The sequence below is a fragment of the Carlito syrichta genome, unplaced genomic scaffold (assembly GCF_000164805.1).
Source record: "Carlito syrichta isolate Samal-C Ts95f unplaced genomic scaffold, Tarsius_syrichta-2.0.1 Scaffold316208, whole genome shotgun sequence".
NCBI classification, from domain to species: Eukaryota; Metazoa; Chordata; class Mammalia; order Primates; family Tarsiidae; genus Carlito; species Carlito syrichta.
The window spans coordinates 603,800-617,180 of NW_007260304.1; the positions used below are offsets into that span (position 1 = coordinate 603,800).

Here is a 13,381-nt window from a genome sequence, read left to right on the forward strand (position 1 = left end):
CAGCCACTACACTCCAGTCTGGGCGACAAAGTGAGACTACCACTCAAAAAAAAAAAAAAATCCAAAGGAAATGACCTGGTTTCTTTCCCTGTCCCCCTCCTAGGCTGAAGCGGTGCCGTGTCTCCAGCTTGGCCTGCCGGGATCTTGCAGCAGCTCTGATGGCCAATAGGAATCTGCTCAGGATGGATCTGAGTGGGAACAGCCTTGGCCTGACAGGCATGAGGCTGCTCGCGGAGGGACTCCGACACCCCAAGTGTGGGCTACAGATGATCCAGTGAGTCTCTGTCCTGGGAGCGAGTGCTTGACCCCTGCAAAGGCTCCAAGCAAGCTCATGGGCTCCAGGGGATTGGGTATCCCCAAATGCTGATAATCCAAGCCTACGCTAAACCAAGACCTCAGACCCTGGCCACTTTATTTTTATTTTTATGTTTTATTTTTTTGAGGCAGGGTCTCACTCTGTCATCCAGGCTGAAGAGCAGCGGCTCAATCCCACGGCCGCCACAGCCTCAACCTCCTGGGTTCAGGTGATCCTTCCTCCTCAGCTGGGACTACAGGTGAGCGTCACCACCTCCTGCTAATTTTTAAATTTTTTTTTGTAGAGATGAGGTCTCGCTATGTTGCCCAGGTCGGTCTCAAACCCATGGGATCAAGAGATCCTTCCAAAGTACTGGAATTACAGACTTGAGCAACTGCACCCTATTTATTTACTTCTGAGTCAGAGTCTCACACTGTTGCCCAGGTTGAAGTGCAGTGGCACAATCACAGTTCACCATAGCCTCAACCTTCTGGATTCATGTGATCCTTCTGCCACAGCCTCCTGGGTAGCTGGGACTACCGACACACACCACCTGTTAATTTTTTGATTTTTTTTTTTTTTTAGAGATGAGGTCTCACTATATTGCTCAGGCTGGTCTCAAACCCGTGGGCTCAAGCAATCCTCCCACCTCAGCCTCCAAAAGGGCTGGGATTATAGGCTTGAGTTACCATGCCCTACTTATTTATTTATTTATTTATTTGAGTTGGAGTCTCACTCTGTCGCCCAGACTGGAGTGCAGTGGCCGCTCCCGGCCACCGCAGCCTCGACCTGCTGGGCTCCAGCGATCCTTCTGCCACAGCCTTTCGAGTAGCCGGAATTACAGGCGCGCGCTACCACGTCCGACTCATTTTTTGACTTTATTGTAGAGATGAGGTCTCACTGCCCAGGCGGGTCTCGAACCCGCGGGCTCAGGCAATCCTCTCACCTCAGCCTCCCAAAGGCGTGGGATTACAGGCTGAGCCACCGAGCCCGGCTTATTTATTTTTGAGGTGAGATCTCACTCTGTTTGCCCAGGCTGGCACCACCATGGTTCACTGCAGCTTCGAACTCCTGAGCTCAAATGATCCTTCCACCTTAGCCTCCTGAGTAGCTAGGACTACAGACATGTACCACCACACACAGCTAATTTTTTGAGTTACTTTAGTGACAAGGCCTCACTATATTGCCCAGGCTGGTCTTGAACTCATGAGCTCAAGTGATCCTCCCTCTTTGGCTTCCAAAGTGTTAGGATTACAGGCGTGAGCCACCATACCTGACATTCTTATTTTACAGGCAATGAACCTGAGACAACAGTACATGCCCCTTAGCGACGAGGTCTTGTTCATCTATGTAGCTTTAGTGACACATGTTGGGTGATTTTTTTTTTTTTGAATTGGAGTCTCACTCTCGCCCAGACTGGAGTGCGGTGGCCGCTCCCGATCACCGCAGCCTCGACCTGCTAGGCTCCGGCGATCCTTCCGCCTCAGCCTTCTAAGTAGCTGGAACTACAGGCATGCACTACCACGCCCAGCTAATTTTTTATTTATTGTAGAGACGACATCTCGCCAAGTTGCACGGGTGGGTCTCGAAACCACAGGTTTAGGCAATCCACTACCTCGGCCTCCCAAAGTGCTGGGATTATAGGCTGAGTCACCGAGCCCGGCCCATGTTGAGTGATTAATGGGCTCAGGCATGAACAATCAGGACACAGAAAAACAGGGTGAAGGCTAGATGTAGTGGCTTACACCTATAATCCTAGCACTTTGGGAGGCTGAGGAGAGAGGATTGCTTAAGGCCAGGAGTTCCAGGCCAGCCTGGGCAACATAGAGAGACTCTTGTTTCTACAAAAAAATTTAAAAACCAGTCAGGCGTGGTGATGCACACTTGTAGTCCTGGCACTTTGGGAGGCTGCAGCAGGAGGATCACTTGAGGCCAAGAGGAGTTCCAGCTCAGCCTGGGCAACCATAGAGGGACCCTGTCTCTAAAAATAAAAATTAAAAAAATTAGATGTGCATGGTGGTGCACACCTGTAATCCCAGCTTCTCAGGAGGCTGAGGCAGCAGTGAGCTATGATAGTGCCACCACACTCTAGCCTAAGTGACAGAGTAAGACCCTGACCCAAAAAATAAAGAAAAAAGGACCAGGTGCAGTGGCTCATGCCTGTCACCCCAGCTCTTTGTGAGGCTGAGGTGAGAGGATTGCCTGAGCCCATGAGTTCGAGAACAGGTTTGGCAACCTAGCTAGACTTCATCTCTACAGTGAATTTAAAAATTAGCCGGGCATGGTGCAGCACACCTGTAGTTCCCAGCTACTTGGAAGACTGAGGTTGAAGGATCACCTGAGCCCAGTAGCTGGTGGAGGTTACGGTGGCCGTAAGCATACCCCTGCACTCCAGCCTGGGCAGCAGAGTGAGACTCTGACTCAAAAAAAATAAAAAAGAAGGAAATAAAAAGAAAGTAATAAATATGATAATACCAAAAAGTTGAGTGCAAAAAAACCATGAAATAAAATAAATTTTAAGAAAAAGGGAAGCCAGGCACGGTGGCTCACGCCTATAATCCCAGCACTTTGGGAGGCTGAGGTGAGAGAAATGCCTGAGCCCATGGGTTTGAGACCAGCCTGGGCAACTTGGAGAGACTTCATCTCTACAATAAATCAAAAAATTACCTGGGCATGGTGGTGCATGCCTATAGTTCCAGCTACTTGGAAGGCTGAGGCGGAAAGATTGCCTAAGCCCAGCAGATCGAAGCTGCGGTGGCCAGGAGCTTGCCACTGCCCTCCGGCCTGGGTGACTGAGTGAGACTCCAACTCAAAAAAAAAAAAAGAAAAAGAAAAAGTGTCAGGGCATGAGTGATTAGGATCCAGAAAAGGCAAGATGGTGCCCCCTCTTCAACCTCTCTCTCCTCCCAAGGCTGAGGAAGTGTCAGCTGGAGACCGGGGCTTGCCAGGAGATCGCGTCAGTGCTTAGCACCAGCCGACACCTGGTGGAGCTGGACCTCACGGGAAATGCCTTGGAGGACACAGGCCTTAGGCTGCTGTGTCAGGGACTGAGGCACCCAGTCTGCAGACTACGGACCTTGTGGTGAGTCTTCGTGGGGCCAGCTGAGACAGCAAATCTCTTCTCTATCCAAGGACGCTGTCCAAATGCACCCACTGGCTGGGCGCGGTGGCACATGCCTGTCATCCCAGCACGTTGGGAGGCAGAGGTGAGAGGATTGCCTGAGCTCATGGGCTCGAGACTAGCCTGGGCAACATGGCGAGACCTCATCTCTACAATAAATCAAAAAATTAGGCCGGGCTCGGTGGCTCAGCCTGTAATCCCAGCGCTTTGGGAGGCCAAAGTGAGCGGATTGTCTGAGCCCGTGGGTTCGAGACCCGCCTGGGCAATTTGGTGAGACCTCATCTCTACAATAAATCAAAAACTTAGCCAGGTGTGGTAGCACGCACATGTAGTTCCAGCTACTTGGAAGGCTGAGGCGGAAGGATCGCCAGAGCCCAGCAGGTCGAGGCTGCGGTGGCCAGGAGCGGCTACTGCACTCCAGTCTGAGTGACAGAGTGAGACTCTAACTAAAAGAAAAAAAAAATTAGGCCAGGTGTGGTGGCTCACACCTATAATCCCAGCACTTTGGAAGGGTGAGGTGAGAGAATTGCCTGAGCTCATGGGTTCGAGACCAACCTGGGCAACATGGTGAGACCTCATCTCTACAATAAACCAAAAAATTAGACGAGCACAGAGGTGCATCCCTGTAGTTCCAGCTACTTGGCAGGCTGGTGGAAGGATCAACTGAGCCCAGTAAGTCAAAGCTGTGGTGGTGGTGAGCATGCCACTGCACTCCAGCCTGGGTGACAGAGTGAGACTCCAACTCGAAAGTAAACAAATAAAATTGGGTTGTTTGTCTGAAAATGCATTACTTCTTTTGTTTTTTTCTTTTTTAAAAGTCTGGTCTTACTCTGTCTCTCAGGCTGGAGTGTAGTGGCACAATCACAGATCATTGGAGCCTCAACTTCCTGGGCTCAGGCGATCCTTTCACCTCAGCCTGCTGAGCAGCTGGGACTATAGGCGCATGCCACCATGCCCAGATTAATTTATCTTTTGTAGAGATGACGTCTGGCTACATTGCCTAGACAGGCTGGTCTCAAACGCCTAAGCTCAAGCAATCCTCCTTCCCTGGCCTCCCAAAGTGTTGGGATGACAGGCGTGAGCCACTGTGTCCAGCCTGAAAATACATGAATTCTAAGACTGGGGAGGAGGCAGATAAACTTGGCATACCACAGAAAGCATGCCATAATATATGCTGAGTCGGCTTTTGTGCAGGTTGAAAATCTGCCACCTCACCGTGGGTGCCTGTGAGGATCTGGCCTCCACCCTCAGTGTGACCCGGAGCCTGATGGAGCTTGACCTGAGTCTGAATGACCTGGGGGACCCTGGGGTGCTACTGCTGTGTGAGGGCCTCAAGCATCCGGCATGCAAACTCCAGACGCTGCGGTGAGTCCAGTTAAACTTGCCATCATAGGAGACTCTGGGCCCTCATCTGGGTGCCCAGAGGCCAGGCCGCCTCTCTCGTCCTCCTGCATTCTAGCGACAACATCAGCCTTCTTGTAAAGTTTCGCCTGACTTACTTTGCACAGGCCATTCTTGCTTCCTGGCATGGCTTCCACTCTGCTGACCCTTTTTTTGCCCAGAGAAGTTCAGTTGATTTTTTTCTCAACTCCCAGACTGGAGTGCAGTGGCTGCTCCCGACCACCGCAGCCTCGACCTGCTGGGCTCCGGCGATCCTTCCACCTCAGCCTTCCGAGTAGCCGAAATTACAGGCATGCGCTACCACGCCCGGCTGACTTTTTTATTGTAGAGATGAGATCTCGTTGCCCAAGCGGATCTTGAACCCGCGGTCTCAAGCAATCCACTCACCTCAGTCACCCAAAGGCATGGGATTAAAGGCTGAGCTGGATAAGGTCTGAGTTGATAAACTGACTAGATAAGGTCTGAGTTCCTGGTCTGGTTTCTTTAAATATATAGATTTATTCATTTATTTATTTTTTGCTCAAGATGGAGTCTCACTGTGTTGCCCAGGCTGGTCTTGGGCTCCTGGTCTCAAGTGATCCTCCTGCCTCAGCCTCCCAAAGTGCTGGGATTACAGGTATGAACCACCATGCCTGGCCCTGTTTTTCAAAATTTTTATACATTTTTTTGTAGAGATGGGTTCTCACGGTGTTGCCCAGGCTGATCTTGAACTCCTGGGTTTTTCTTTCCTTCTTTATTTTTTTTTTTAGTCAGAGTCTCACTCTGCTGCCCAGGCTGGAGTGCAGGGGTATGCTTGCGGCCACCGTAACCTCCACCAGCTACTGGGCTCAGGCGATCCTTCAACCTAAGTCTTCCAAGAAGCTGGGAACTACAGGTGTGCTACACCATGCCCGGCTAATTTTTAAATTCACTGTAGAGATGAAGTCTTTCCAAGTTGCCCAAGCTGTTCTCGAACCCATGGACTCAGGTAATCCTCTCACCTCAGCCTCACAAACAGCTGGGATGACAGGCATGAGCCACTGCACTCGGTCCTTTTCTATTTTTTGAGTCAGGGTCTTACTCTGTCACTTAGGCTGGAGTGTGGTGGCACTATCATAGCTCACTGCTGCCTCAGCCTCCCAAACTGCTGGGATTACAGGCGTGAGCCACCATACCTGGCTTAAAAAAAAAAAAATGGCTGGGCTCGGTGGCTCAGCCTGTAATCCTGCACCTTTGGGAGGCTGAGGTGAGTGGATTGCCTGAGCCCGCGGGTTTGAGACCCGTCTGGGCAACTTGGTGAGACCTCATATCTACAATAAATCAAAAAATTAACTGGGCGTGGTTGCATGCGCCTATAGTTCCAGCTACTTGGAAGGCTGAGGCGGAAGGATCGCCGGAGCCCAGCAGGTCGAGGCTGCGGTGACCAGGAGCGGCCACTGCACTCCAGTCTGGGCAACAGAATGAGACTCCAACTCAAAAAAAAATGTTTTAGAGAAAGGGTCTCACTATGTTGTCCAGGCTGGACTCAAACTCCTGGGCTCAAGTGGTTCTCCCAACTCAGCCTCCCGAGTTGCATGCAAACTTTAGGATTAATTAATTGGTCTGTTTATCCCATCTTGGCTCTCACTGGCCGAGGCTCGTCCTTTCTCCTTGCCCAGCACCAGTAGATAAGCCAGATATTCTTTATATATATATACACATTTTTTTTTTTTTGAGTCAGAGTCTCACTCTGTCGCCCAGGCTGGAGTGCAGTGACGTGCTCATGGCCACCTCAACCTCGACCTGCTGGACTCAGGTGACCCTTCTGCCTCAGTCTTCCAAGTAGCTGGAACCACATGCACGTACCACCATGCCTGGCTACATTTTTTTGGATTTATTGTAGAGATGAGTTCTTGCCAAGTTGCCCAGGCTGGTCTCGAACCCATGGACTCAGGCAATCCTCTTACCTCTTCCTCCCAAAGCGCTGGAATGACAGACATGAGTCACCGAGCCCAGCTCTTTCATTTTACATTTTCATTATTTTTTTTTCTGACAGCTAGGATCTTGCTATGTTGCTCAGGCTGGGCTCAAGCAATCCTCCCACCATGGCTTCCCAAGTAGGTGGGGTTACAAGCAGGAGTCACAGCTCAAGCCCCCTTTTCTGGTTTATTCCTTCTTTCCCCTCATCTTTTCCACCTGCCTGCTTCTGCTTCTTCCTCTTCCTCTCATGCGTAGAGAGTGACTCTGATTGTCCCTTCTCTACCAGCACATGGCTTGGCACCTAAGCACTCCAGGGGACGCCGGCAGCAGGAATGACCCTCTGTCCTTGGTGCCCTGTCTCTGCAGGTTGGGCATCTGCCGCCTGGGCTCTGCCGCCTGTGAGGGTCTCTCCGCTGTGCTCCAGACCAACCCCCACCTCCGGGACCTGGATCTGAGTTTCAATGACCTGGGAGACTGGGGCCTCTGGCTGCTGGGGGAGGGGCTGCGGCACCCTACCTGCAGACTCCAGAAGCTGTGGTGAGTGTCCAGGGCTGGGGGTGAGGCTCACAGGGCAGGAGTGTTTGGCCATTCTTTGTTTTTTTCTGCTTAAGGATTATCCCAGTCAGGCTCGGCGACTCACGCCTGTCATCCCAACACTTTGGGAGGCTGAGGCGAGAATATTGCCAGAACTCAGGGGTTCAAGACCAGCCTGGGCAACGTGGTGAGACCGCATCTCCACAATAAGTCCAAAAATTAGCCGAGCATGCTGGTGTGTGCCTGCAGTCCCAGCTACTCGGGAGGCTGAGGTTGAAGGATTGCCTGAGACCAGGGGTTGAGGCTGTGGTGGCTGTGATTGTGCCACTACACTCCAGCCTGGACAACAGAGTGAGACTCTGACTCAAAAAAAAAAAAAAAAGGATTATTCCTTTCTCATTTGGGAAGAGCCAAAGTCAGAGACTGAAATTCAAAAGCGTGCATTGACTGGGCACACTGGCTCAACCTGTAATCCCAGTACTTTGGGAAGCTGAGGTGAGAGGATTACCCGAGCCAAGGGAATTGAGACCAGCCTGGGCAACTTGGTGAGACTTCATGTCTACGATAAATCAAAACTAGCCAGGTGTGGTTGTGCATGCCTGGGTTTCCAGCTACTTGGAAGGCTTAGGCAGAAGGATGGCCTGAGCCCAGCAGGTTGAGGCTACAGTGGCCATGAGCGTACCACTGCACTCTAGCCTGGGCAACAGTGTGAGACTCCAACTCAAAAAAAAAAAAAAAGTGTGCATTTCACATGATGACTCATATTTGAGAGGAATGCAGATGAATATATTTATTATTATCATTATTATTATTATTTTGAGTCGGAGTCTCACTCTTGTCGCTCAGACTGGAGTGCAGTGGCACACTCATGGCCACCACAGCCTAGCTGTACTAGGCTCAGGTAATCCTTCTGCCTCAGCCTTCCAAGTAGCTGGAACTACAGGCATGTGCCATTATGCCTGGCCATTATGCCTGGCTAATTTTTTTATTTATTGTAGAGATGAGGTCTCACCAAGTTGTCCAGGCTCGTCTTGAATCCCTGGACTCAGGTAATCCTCTTGCCTCTGCCTCCCATAGTGCTGGGATGACAGGCATGAGCCGCCACACTGGGCGTGATTTTTACTTTTCTTTTTTGTAGAGATGAGGTCTTACCATGTTGGCAAGACTGGTCTTGCACTCCTGACTTCAAGCAATCCTCCCACCTTGGCCTCCCCAAAGGTTGGGATTACAGGCATGAGCCATGCACCTGGCCTATTTTTCATTTTTAAAAATTTTCTTTCCCGCAGGGCTCAGCCTGTAATCCCACGCCTTTGGGAGGCTGAGGTGAGTGGATTGCCTGAGCCTGCAGGTTTGAGACCCAACTGGGCAGCGAGACCTCACCTCTACAATAAATCAAAAAATCAGCCGGGCGTGGTAGCACATGCCTGTAATTCCGGCTACTCGGAAGGCTGAGGCGGAAGGATCACCGGAGCCCAGCAGGTCGAGGCTGCAGTGGCCGGGAGCGGCCACTGCACTCCAGTCTGGGCAACATAGTGAGACTCCAACTCAAAAAAAAAAAATTTTCTTTCCTTTTATTGTTAAGTCGGAGTCTCACTCTGTCGCCCAGGATGGAGTGCAGTGGCATGCTCGTGGCCACCACAGTCTCGACCTGCTGGGCAAAGGTGATCCTTCTGCCTCACCCTCCCAAGTAGTGCACTCCAGTCTGGGCGATATAGTGAGACTCCAACTCAAAAAAAAAAAAAAAAAATTTTTTCTTTCCTTTTTTTTGTTAAGTCGGAGTCTCACTCTGTCGCCCAGGATGGAATGAAGTGGCATGCTCGTGGCCACTGCAGCCTTGACCTGCTGGGCAAAGGTGATCCTTCCGCCTCACCCTTCCAAGTAGGTGGAACTACAGGTGTGCACTACCAAGCACGACTTTTCTTTTTTTTAAATTGTAGAGACGAGGTCTCACCAAGTTGCCCAGGCTGGTCTCAAACCCCTGAGCTCAGGCAATCCTCTCACCTCAGCCTCCCAAAGTGCTGGGATTACAGACTTGAGCCACCGAAACTATAATGCCTATAGTCTCAGGCACTTGGGAGGCTGAGTCAGGAGGATTGCTTAGGCCCAGGAGTTTGAGGCTGCAGTGAGCTATGGTTGTGCCACTGCACTCCAGCCTGGGCAACACGGCAAGAACCCCATCTCTTAAAAACAAACATACAAAATCTTCAATCTGGTACACTTCCATACCAGCCTGGCCCCAAGCCTGAAGAACTTAAAATCAGATGAGTCATCATCGCTTTTTAATTTTTTTAATTTTTTTTGTAGAGATGGGGTCTCACTATGTTGTCCAGGTTGGTCTCAGACTCCCATCAAGGATCCTCCTGCCTCAGCCTCCTAAAGTGCTGAGATGACAGGCGTGAGCCACTATGCCTGGCAAAATATACATTTTTTTTCTTTTTTTAATCTTCCATTTCTGGTTTCTTATTTGGGGTATTGAGTCACTGAGGGCTGAAACGAGAATTTAGGGAAAACATCTGTCCCTTAATTGTGCTGCTGGGGTCCTCTGGGAACGTGCCATCTGGCAGACATGCTGTGGGGGATCCCTTGTGAGTTCTGTGGGGCCCCCACGGGACGTGTCTCAAGGCCCAGTCCTCTGATGTGAAATAATTAATCTGCCTTCAATTCCTTGCTCGCCCTTCCTGGGTCTCTGAATCGTCATATGCTTGACCCCTGTGCACTTGTAATCGTGATGTTTTTAATGTCCCCAGGCTGTTTTTTCTCATCCTTTGCGAGTTCTGACTTGTCTTTTTATTTTTTGAGTCACAGTCTCACTCTGTTCCCCAGGCTGGAGTGCAGTGGCATGCTCACAGTCAACACAGCCTCAAACTTCTGGGCTCAGGTGATCCTTCTGTCTCACCCTTCCAAGTAGCTGGGACTACAGGTGTGCACCACCACACCTAGATAATTTTTTGATATATTGTAGAGACAAGGTCTGGTCAAGCTGCCCAGGCTGGTCTTGAAACCCTGGGCTCAGGCAGTCCTCTCGCCTCCACCTCCCAAAGTACTGGAATTACGGGCATGAGCCACTGTGCCCAGCTGTTGTCTTTTTTTTTTTTTTTTTTTTTAACAGACAGGGTCTCTCTCTGTTGCCCAGGCTGGACTCAAACTCCTGACTCAAGAGAGATTCTTCCTGTTTCAGCCTCCTGAGTAGCTAGGACTGTAGACTCTGGGCCCCACTCTGGGTCCTGAATTGTCATCTTATACCTCATTTTATTTTATTTTATTTTATTTAGTTGGAGTCTCACTCTGTCACCCAGACTGGAGTGCAGTGGCCGCTCCCGGCCACCGCAGCCTCGACCCACTGGGCTCCGGCGATCCTTCCGCCTCAGCCTTCCAAGTAACTGGAATTACAGGTGTGCGCTACCATGCCCAGCTAATTTTTGATTTATTGTAGAGATGAGGTCTCGCGAAGTTGCCCAGGCAGGTCTCGGACCGGCGGGCTCAGGCAATCCACTCACCTCAGCCTCCCAAAGGCTCGGGATTACAGGCTGAGCCACCGAGCCCAGCTTATACCTCATTTTAGAAGATGACATCTATCACCTCGGATTCTCAGCCAAATTAAGACTAAAGTCCTTTTTGCTAGGTTTTCTGAAGAAAAAAAAATTTTTGTCTTTCTCTGTAAAATCTCAGCTCCAGCTGAGTGCAGTGGCTGATGCCTGTCATTCCAGCATTTTGGGAGGCTGGGGTGAGAGGATCACACAAGTTCAGGAGTTTGAGACCCGCCAAGGCAAGAAAGTGAGATCTTGTCTCTACAAAATATAGAAAAAAATTACCTGGGCATGGTGGCACACACCCGCAGTCCCAGCTACTCGGGAGACTGAGGCGGAAGTATCACCTGCACCCAGGAGGTCCAGGCTGGGGTGGCCGTGATTGCTCTACTGCACTCCAGCCTGAGTGACAGAGTGAAACTCTGCCTCAAAAAATAAAATAAAAGGAGCCGCATGTCCCTCTAACCTCTCTTTATCTCAGCAGGCTGGATAGCTGCGGCCTCACAGCCAAAGCTTGCAAAGACCTTTCTTCCACTCTGGGGACCAGTCAGTCCTTGACCGAGCTGTATCTCACCCACAATGCCCTGGGGGACACAGGTGTCCAGCTGTTATGCAAGAGGCTCAGCCACCCAGGCTGCAAACTTCGAGTCCTCTGGTGAGATATCGGTCCCTATTCTCTCTGCAGGAGACGGGACATGGGGCTGGGACTCGGGAGCAGGGGTAAATCATGGCCTCAAGGCTTATATGGACAAATTTGCCAGAAATTTTTGAAATAAGGTATCCACTCAGGGGGGACATGGTGGCTCACACCTGTAATTCAAGTACTTTGGGAGGCCGAGGTGGGTGGATTGCTGGAGCCCAGAAATTCATGACCAGCCTGGGCAGCCCAGCAAGACCCCATCTCTACAAATAAATGAAAAAATTACCTAGGCACAGTGACTCATGCCTGTAACCCCAACACTTTGGGAGGCCGAGGTGAAAGGATTGCCTGAGTCCAGGGGTTTGAGACCAGCCTAGGCAACTTGGCAAGAGCTCTTGTCTACAAGAAATCAAAAAATTAGCCAGGCGAGGCGGTGCGTGCCTGTGGTTCCAGTTACTTGGAAGGCTGAGGTAGAAGGATCATCTGAGCTAAGCAGATTGAGGCTGTGGTAGCCCTGAGCATGCCACTGCACTCTAGCCTGGGCGGCAGAATGAGAAGCTCACTCCAAATAAAAAAATAAGCCGGGCATGGTGGCATGTGCCACTAGTCCCAGCTAGATGGGAGCCTGAGACAGAAGGACCTCTTGAGCCCAGATTGAGGCTCTGGTGAAGCAGGGTCAAACAACTGCACTCTGGCCTAGGTGATAGAACAAGACTCCAACTAAAAAACATATATATATGGGCCCTGTGCAGAGGCTTACTCCTATAATCCCAACACTTTGGAAGGCCAAGGTGAGAGGATTGCCTGAGCCAACGGGTTCAAGACAAGTCTGGGCAACTTGGCGAAACCTCATCTCTACAATAAATAAAAAAATTAGCCGGCGTGGTGGTGCACACCTGTAGTTCCAGCTACTTGGAAGCCTGAGGCAGAAGGAACTCCTGAGCCAGCAGGTGGAGGCTACAGTGGCTATGAGCGTGCCACTGCATTCCAGTCTGATGACAGAGTGAGACCACAACTCAAAATAACAACAATAACAAATTATATAATTATGCATAGAATAAGCATATTTCAGCCGGGCTCAGTGGCTCAGCCTGTAATCCCGTGCCTTTGGGAAGCTGAGGTGAATGGATTGCCTGAGCCCGCGGGTTCAAGACCCACCTGGGCAACTTGGCGAGACCTCATCTCTACAATAAATCAGAATGACCGGGCGTGGTAGCACACGCCTGTAGTTCCAGCAACTTGGAAGGCTGAGGTGGAAGGATCGCTGGAGCTCAGGAGGTCGAGGCTGCGGTGGCTGGGAATGGCCACTGCCCTCCAGTCTGGGTGATAGAGTGAGACTCCAACTCAAAAAAAAAAAAAAAAAGAATAAGCATATTTCCCAGTAGGGTTGGGTTGATGTTTTGGAGGATTATCAAAGGATCTTAGCAGGATAATGGAATGACTTTATCAAGACACCCCATAGATAAGTAAGATTGACTCACCGAATGTCCCAACACCAGGCTGCAGTGACATTTCCCTCCCTCGTGTCCTCAGGCTCTTTGGAATGGATCTGACTGAAATGACCCACCGACGGCTGGCGGCCCTGCGTGCCAGAAAGCCCCACTTGGACATCGGCTGCTGAGGGGCCCTGCCTGCGGGTTTCCTTGACGTCAAGACATGGGATGGGAGAGCGGAAGATAAGGACGAGACCATCTCCCCGATACTAACTCACTTGCAGATTGAGACCAACCATCCTTTCTGCAGGGGACCCTGAGAGGCTGGATTTTGACTATGTTGGGGCACAGACAGAAGCCAGGGTGGGGCCTGGCCGCCGCGAGGGAGGGTTGAAGTCCCAAAGCAGGGGATGCAGCAGCCCAGGTGTTGTCCAGCTGCTATGCTCAAAAGGAGGGGCATCTGGCTCCAGGACACACCTAGCTGTATCAGGG

General features: G+C 50.8%; 1 protein-coding gene across 2 annotated transcripts in view; it reads left to right on the forward strand.

Annotated features, from left to right (window-relative positions):
* NLRP12 (NLR family pyrin domain containing 12) overlaps positions 1–13,077 on the forward strand; it is a 20,475-nt gene extending 7,398 nt beyond the window's left edge. Inside the window, exons 5-10 of one of the 2 annotated variants that reach the window (XM_008073875.1) lie at positions 104–274; positions 3,207–3,377; positions 4,611–4,781; positions 7,122–7,292; positions 11,301–11,471; positions 12,990–13,077. In XM_008073875.1, coding sequence (XP_008072066.1) covers positions 104–274; positions 3,207–3,377; positions 4,611–4,781; positions 7,122–7,292; positions 11,301–11,471; positions 12,990–13,077 — 943 coding nt within the window. The remainder of the gene's footprint in view (positions 1–103; positions 275–3,206; positions 3,378–4,610; positions 4,782–7,121; positions 7,293–11,300; positions 11,472–12,989) is intronic. The other variant, XM_008073876.1, reaches the window with a different exon arrangement.
* Positions 13,078–13,381: the final 304 nt, after the last annotated feature.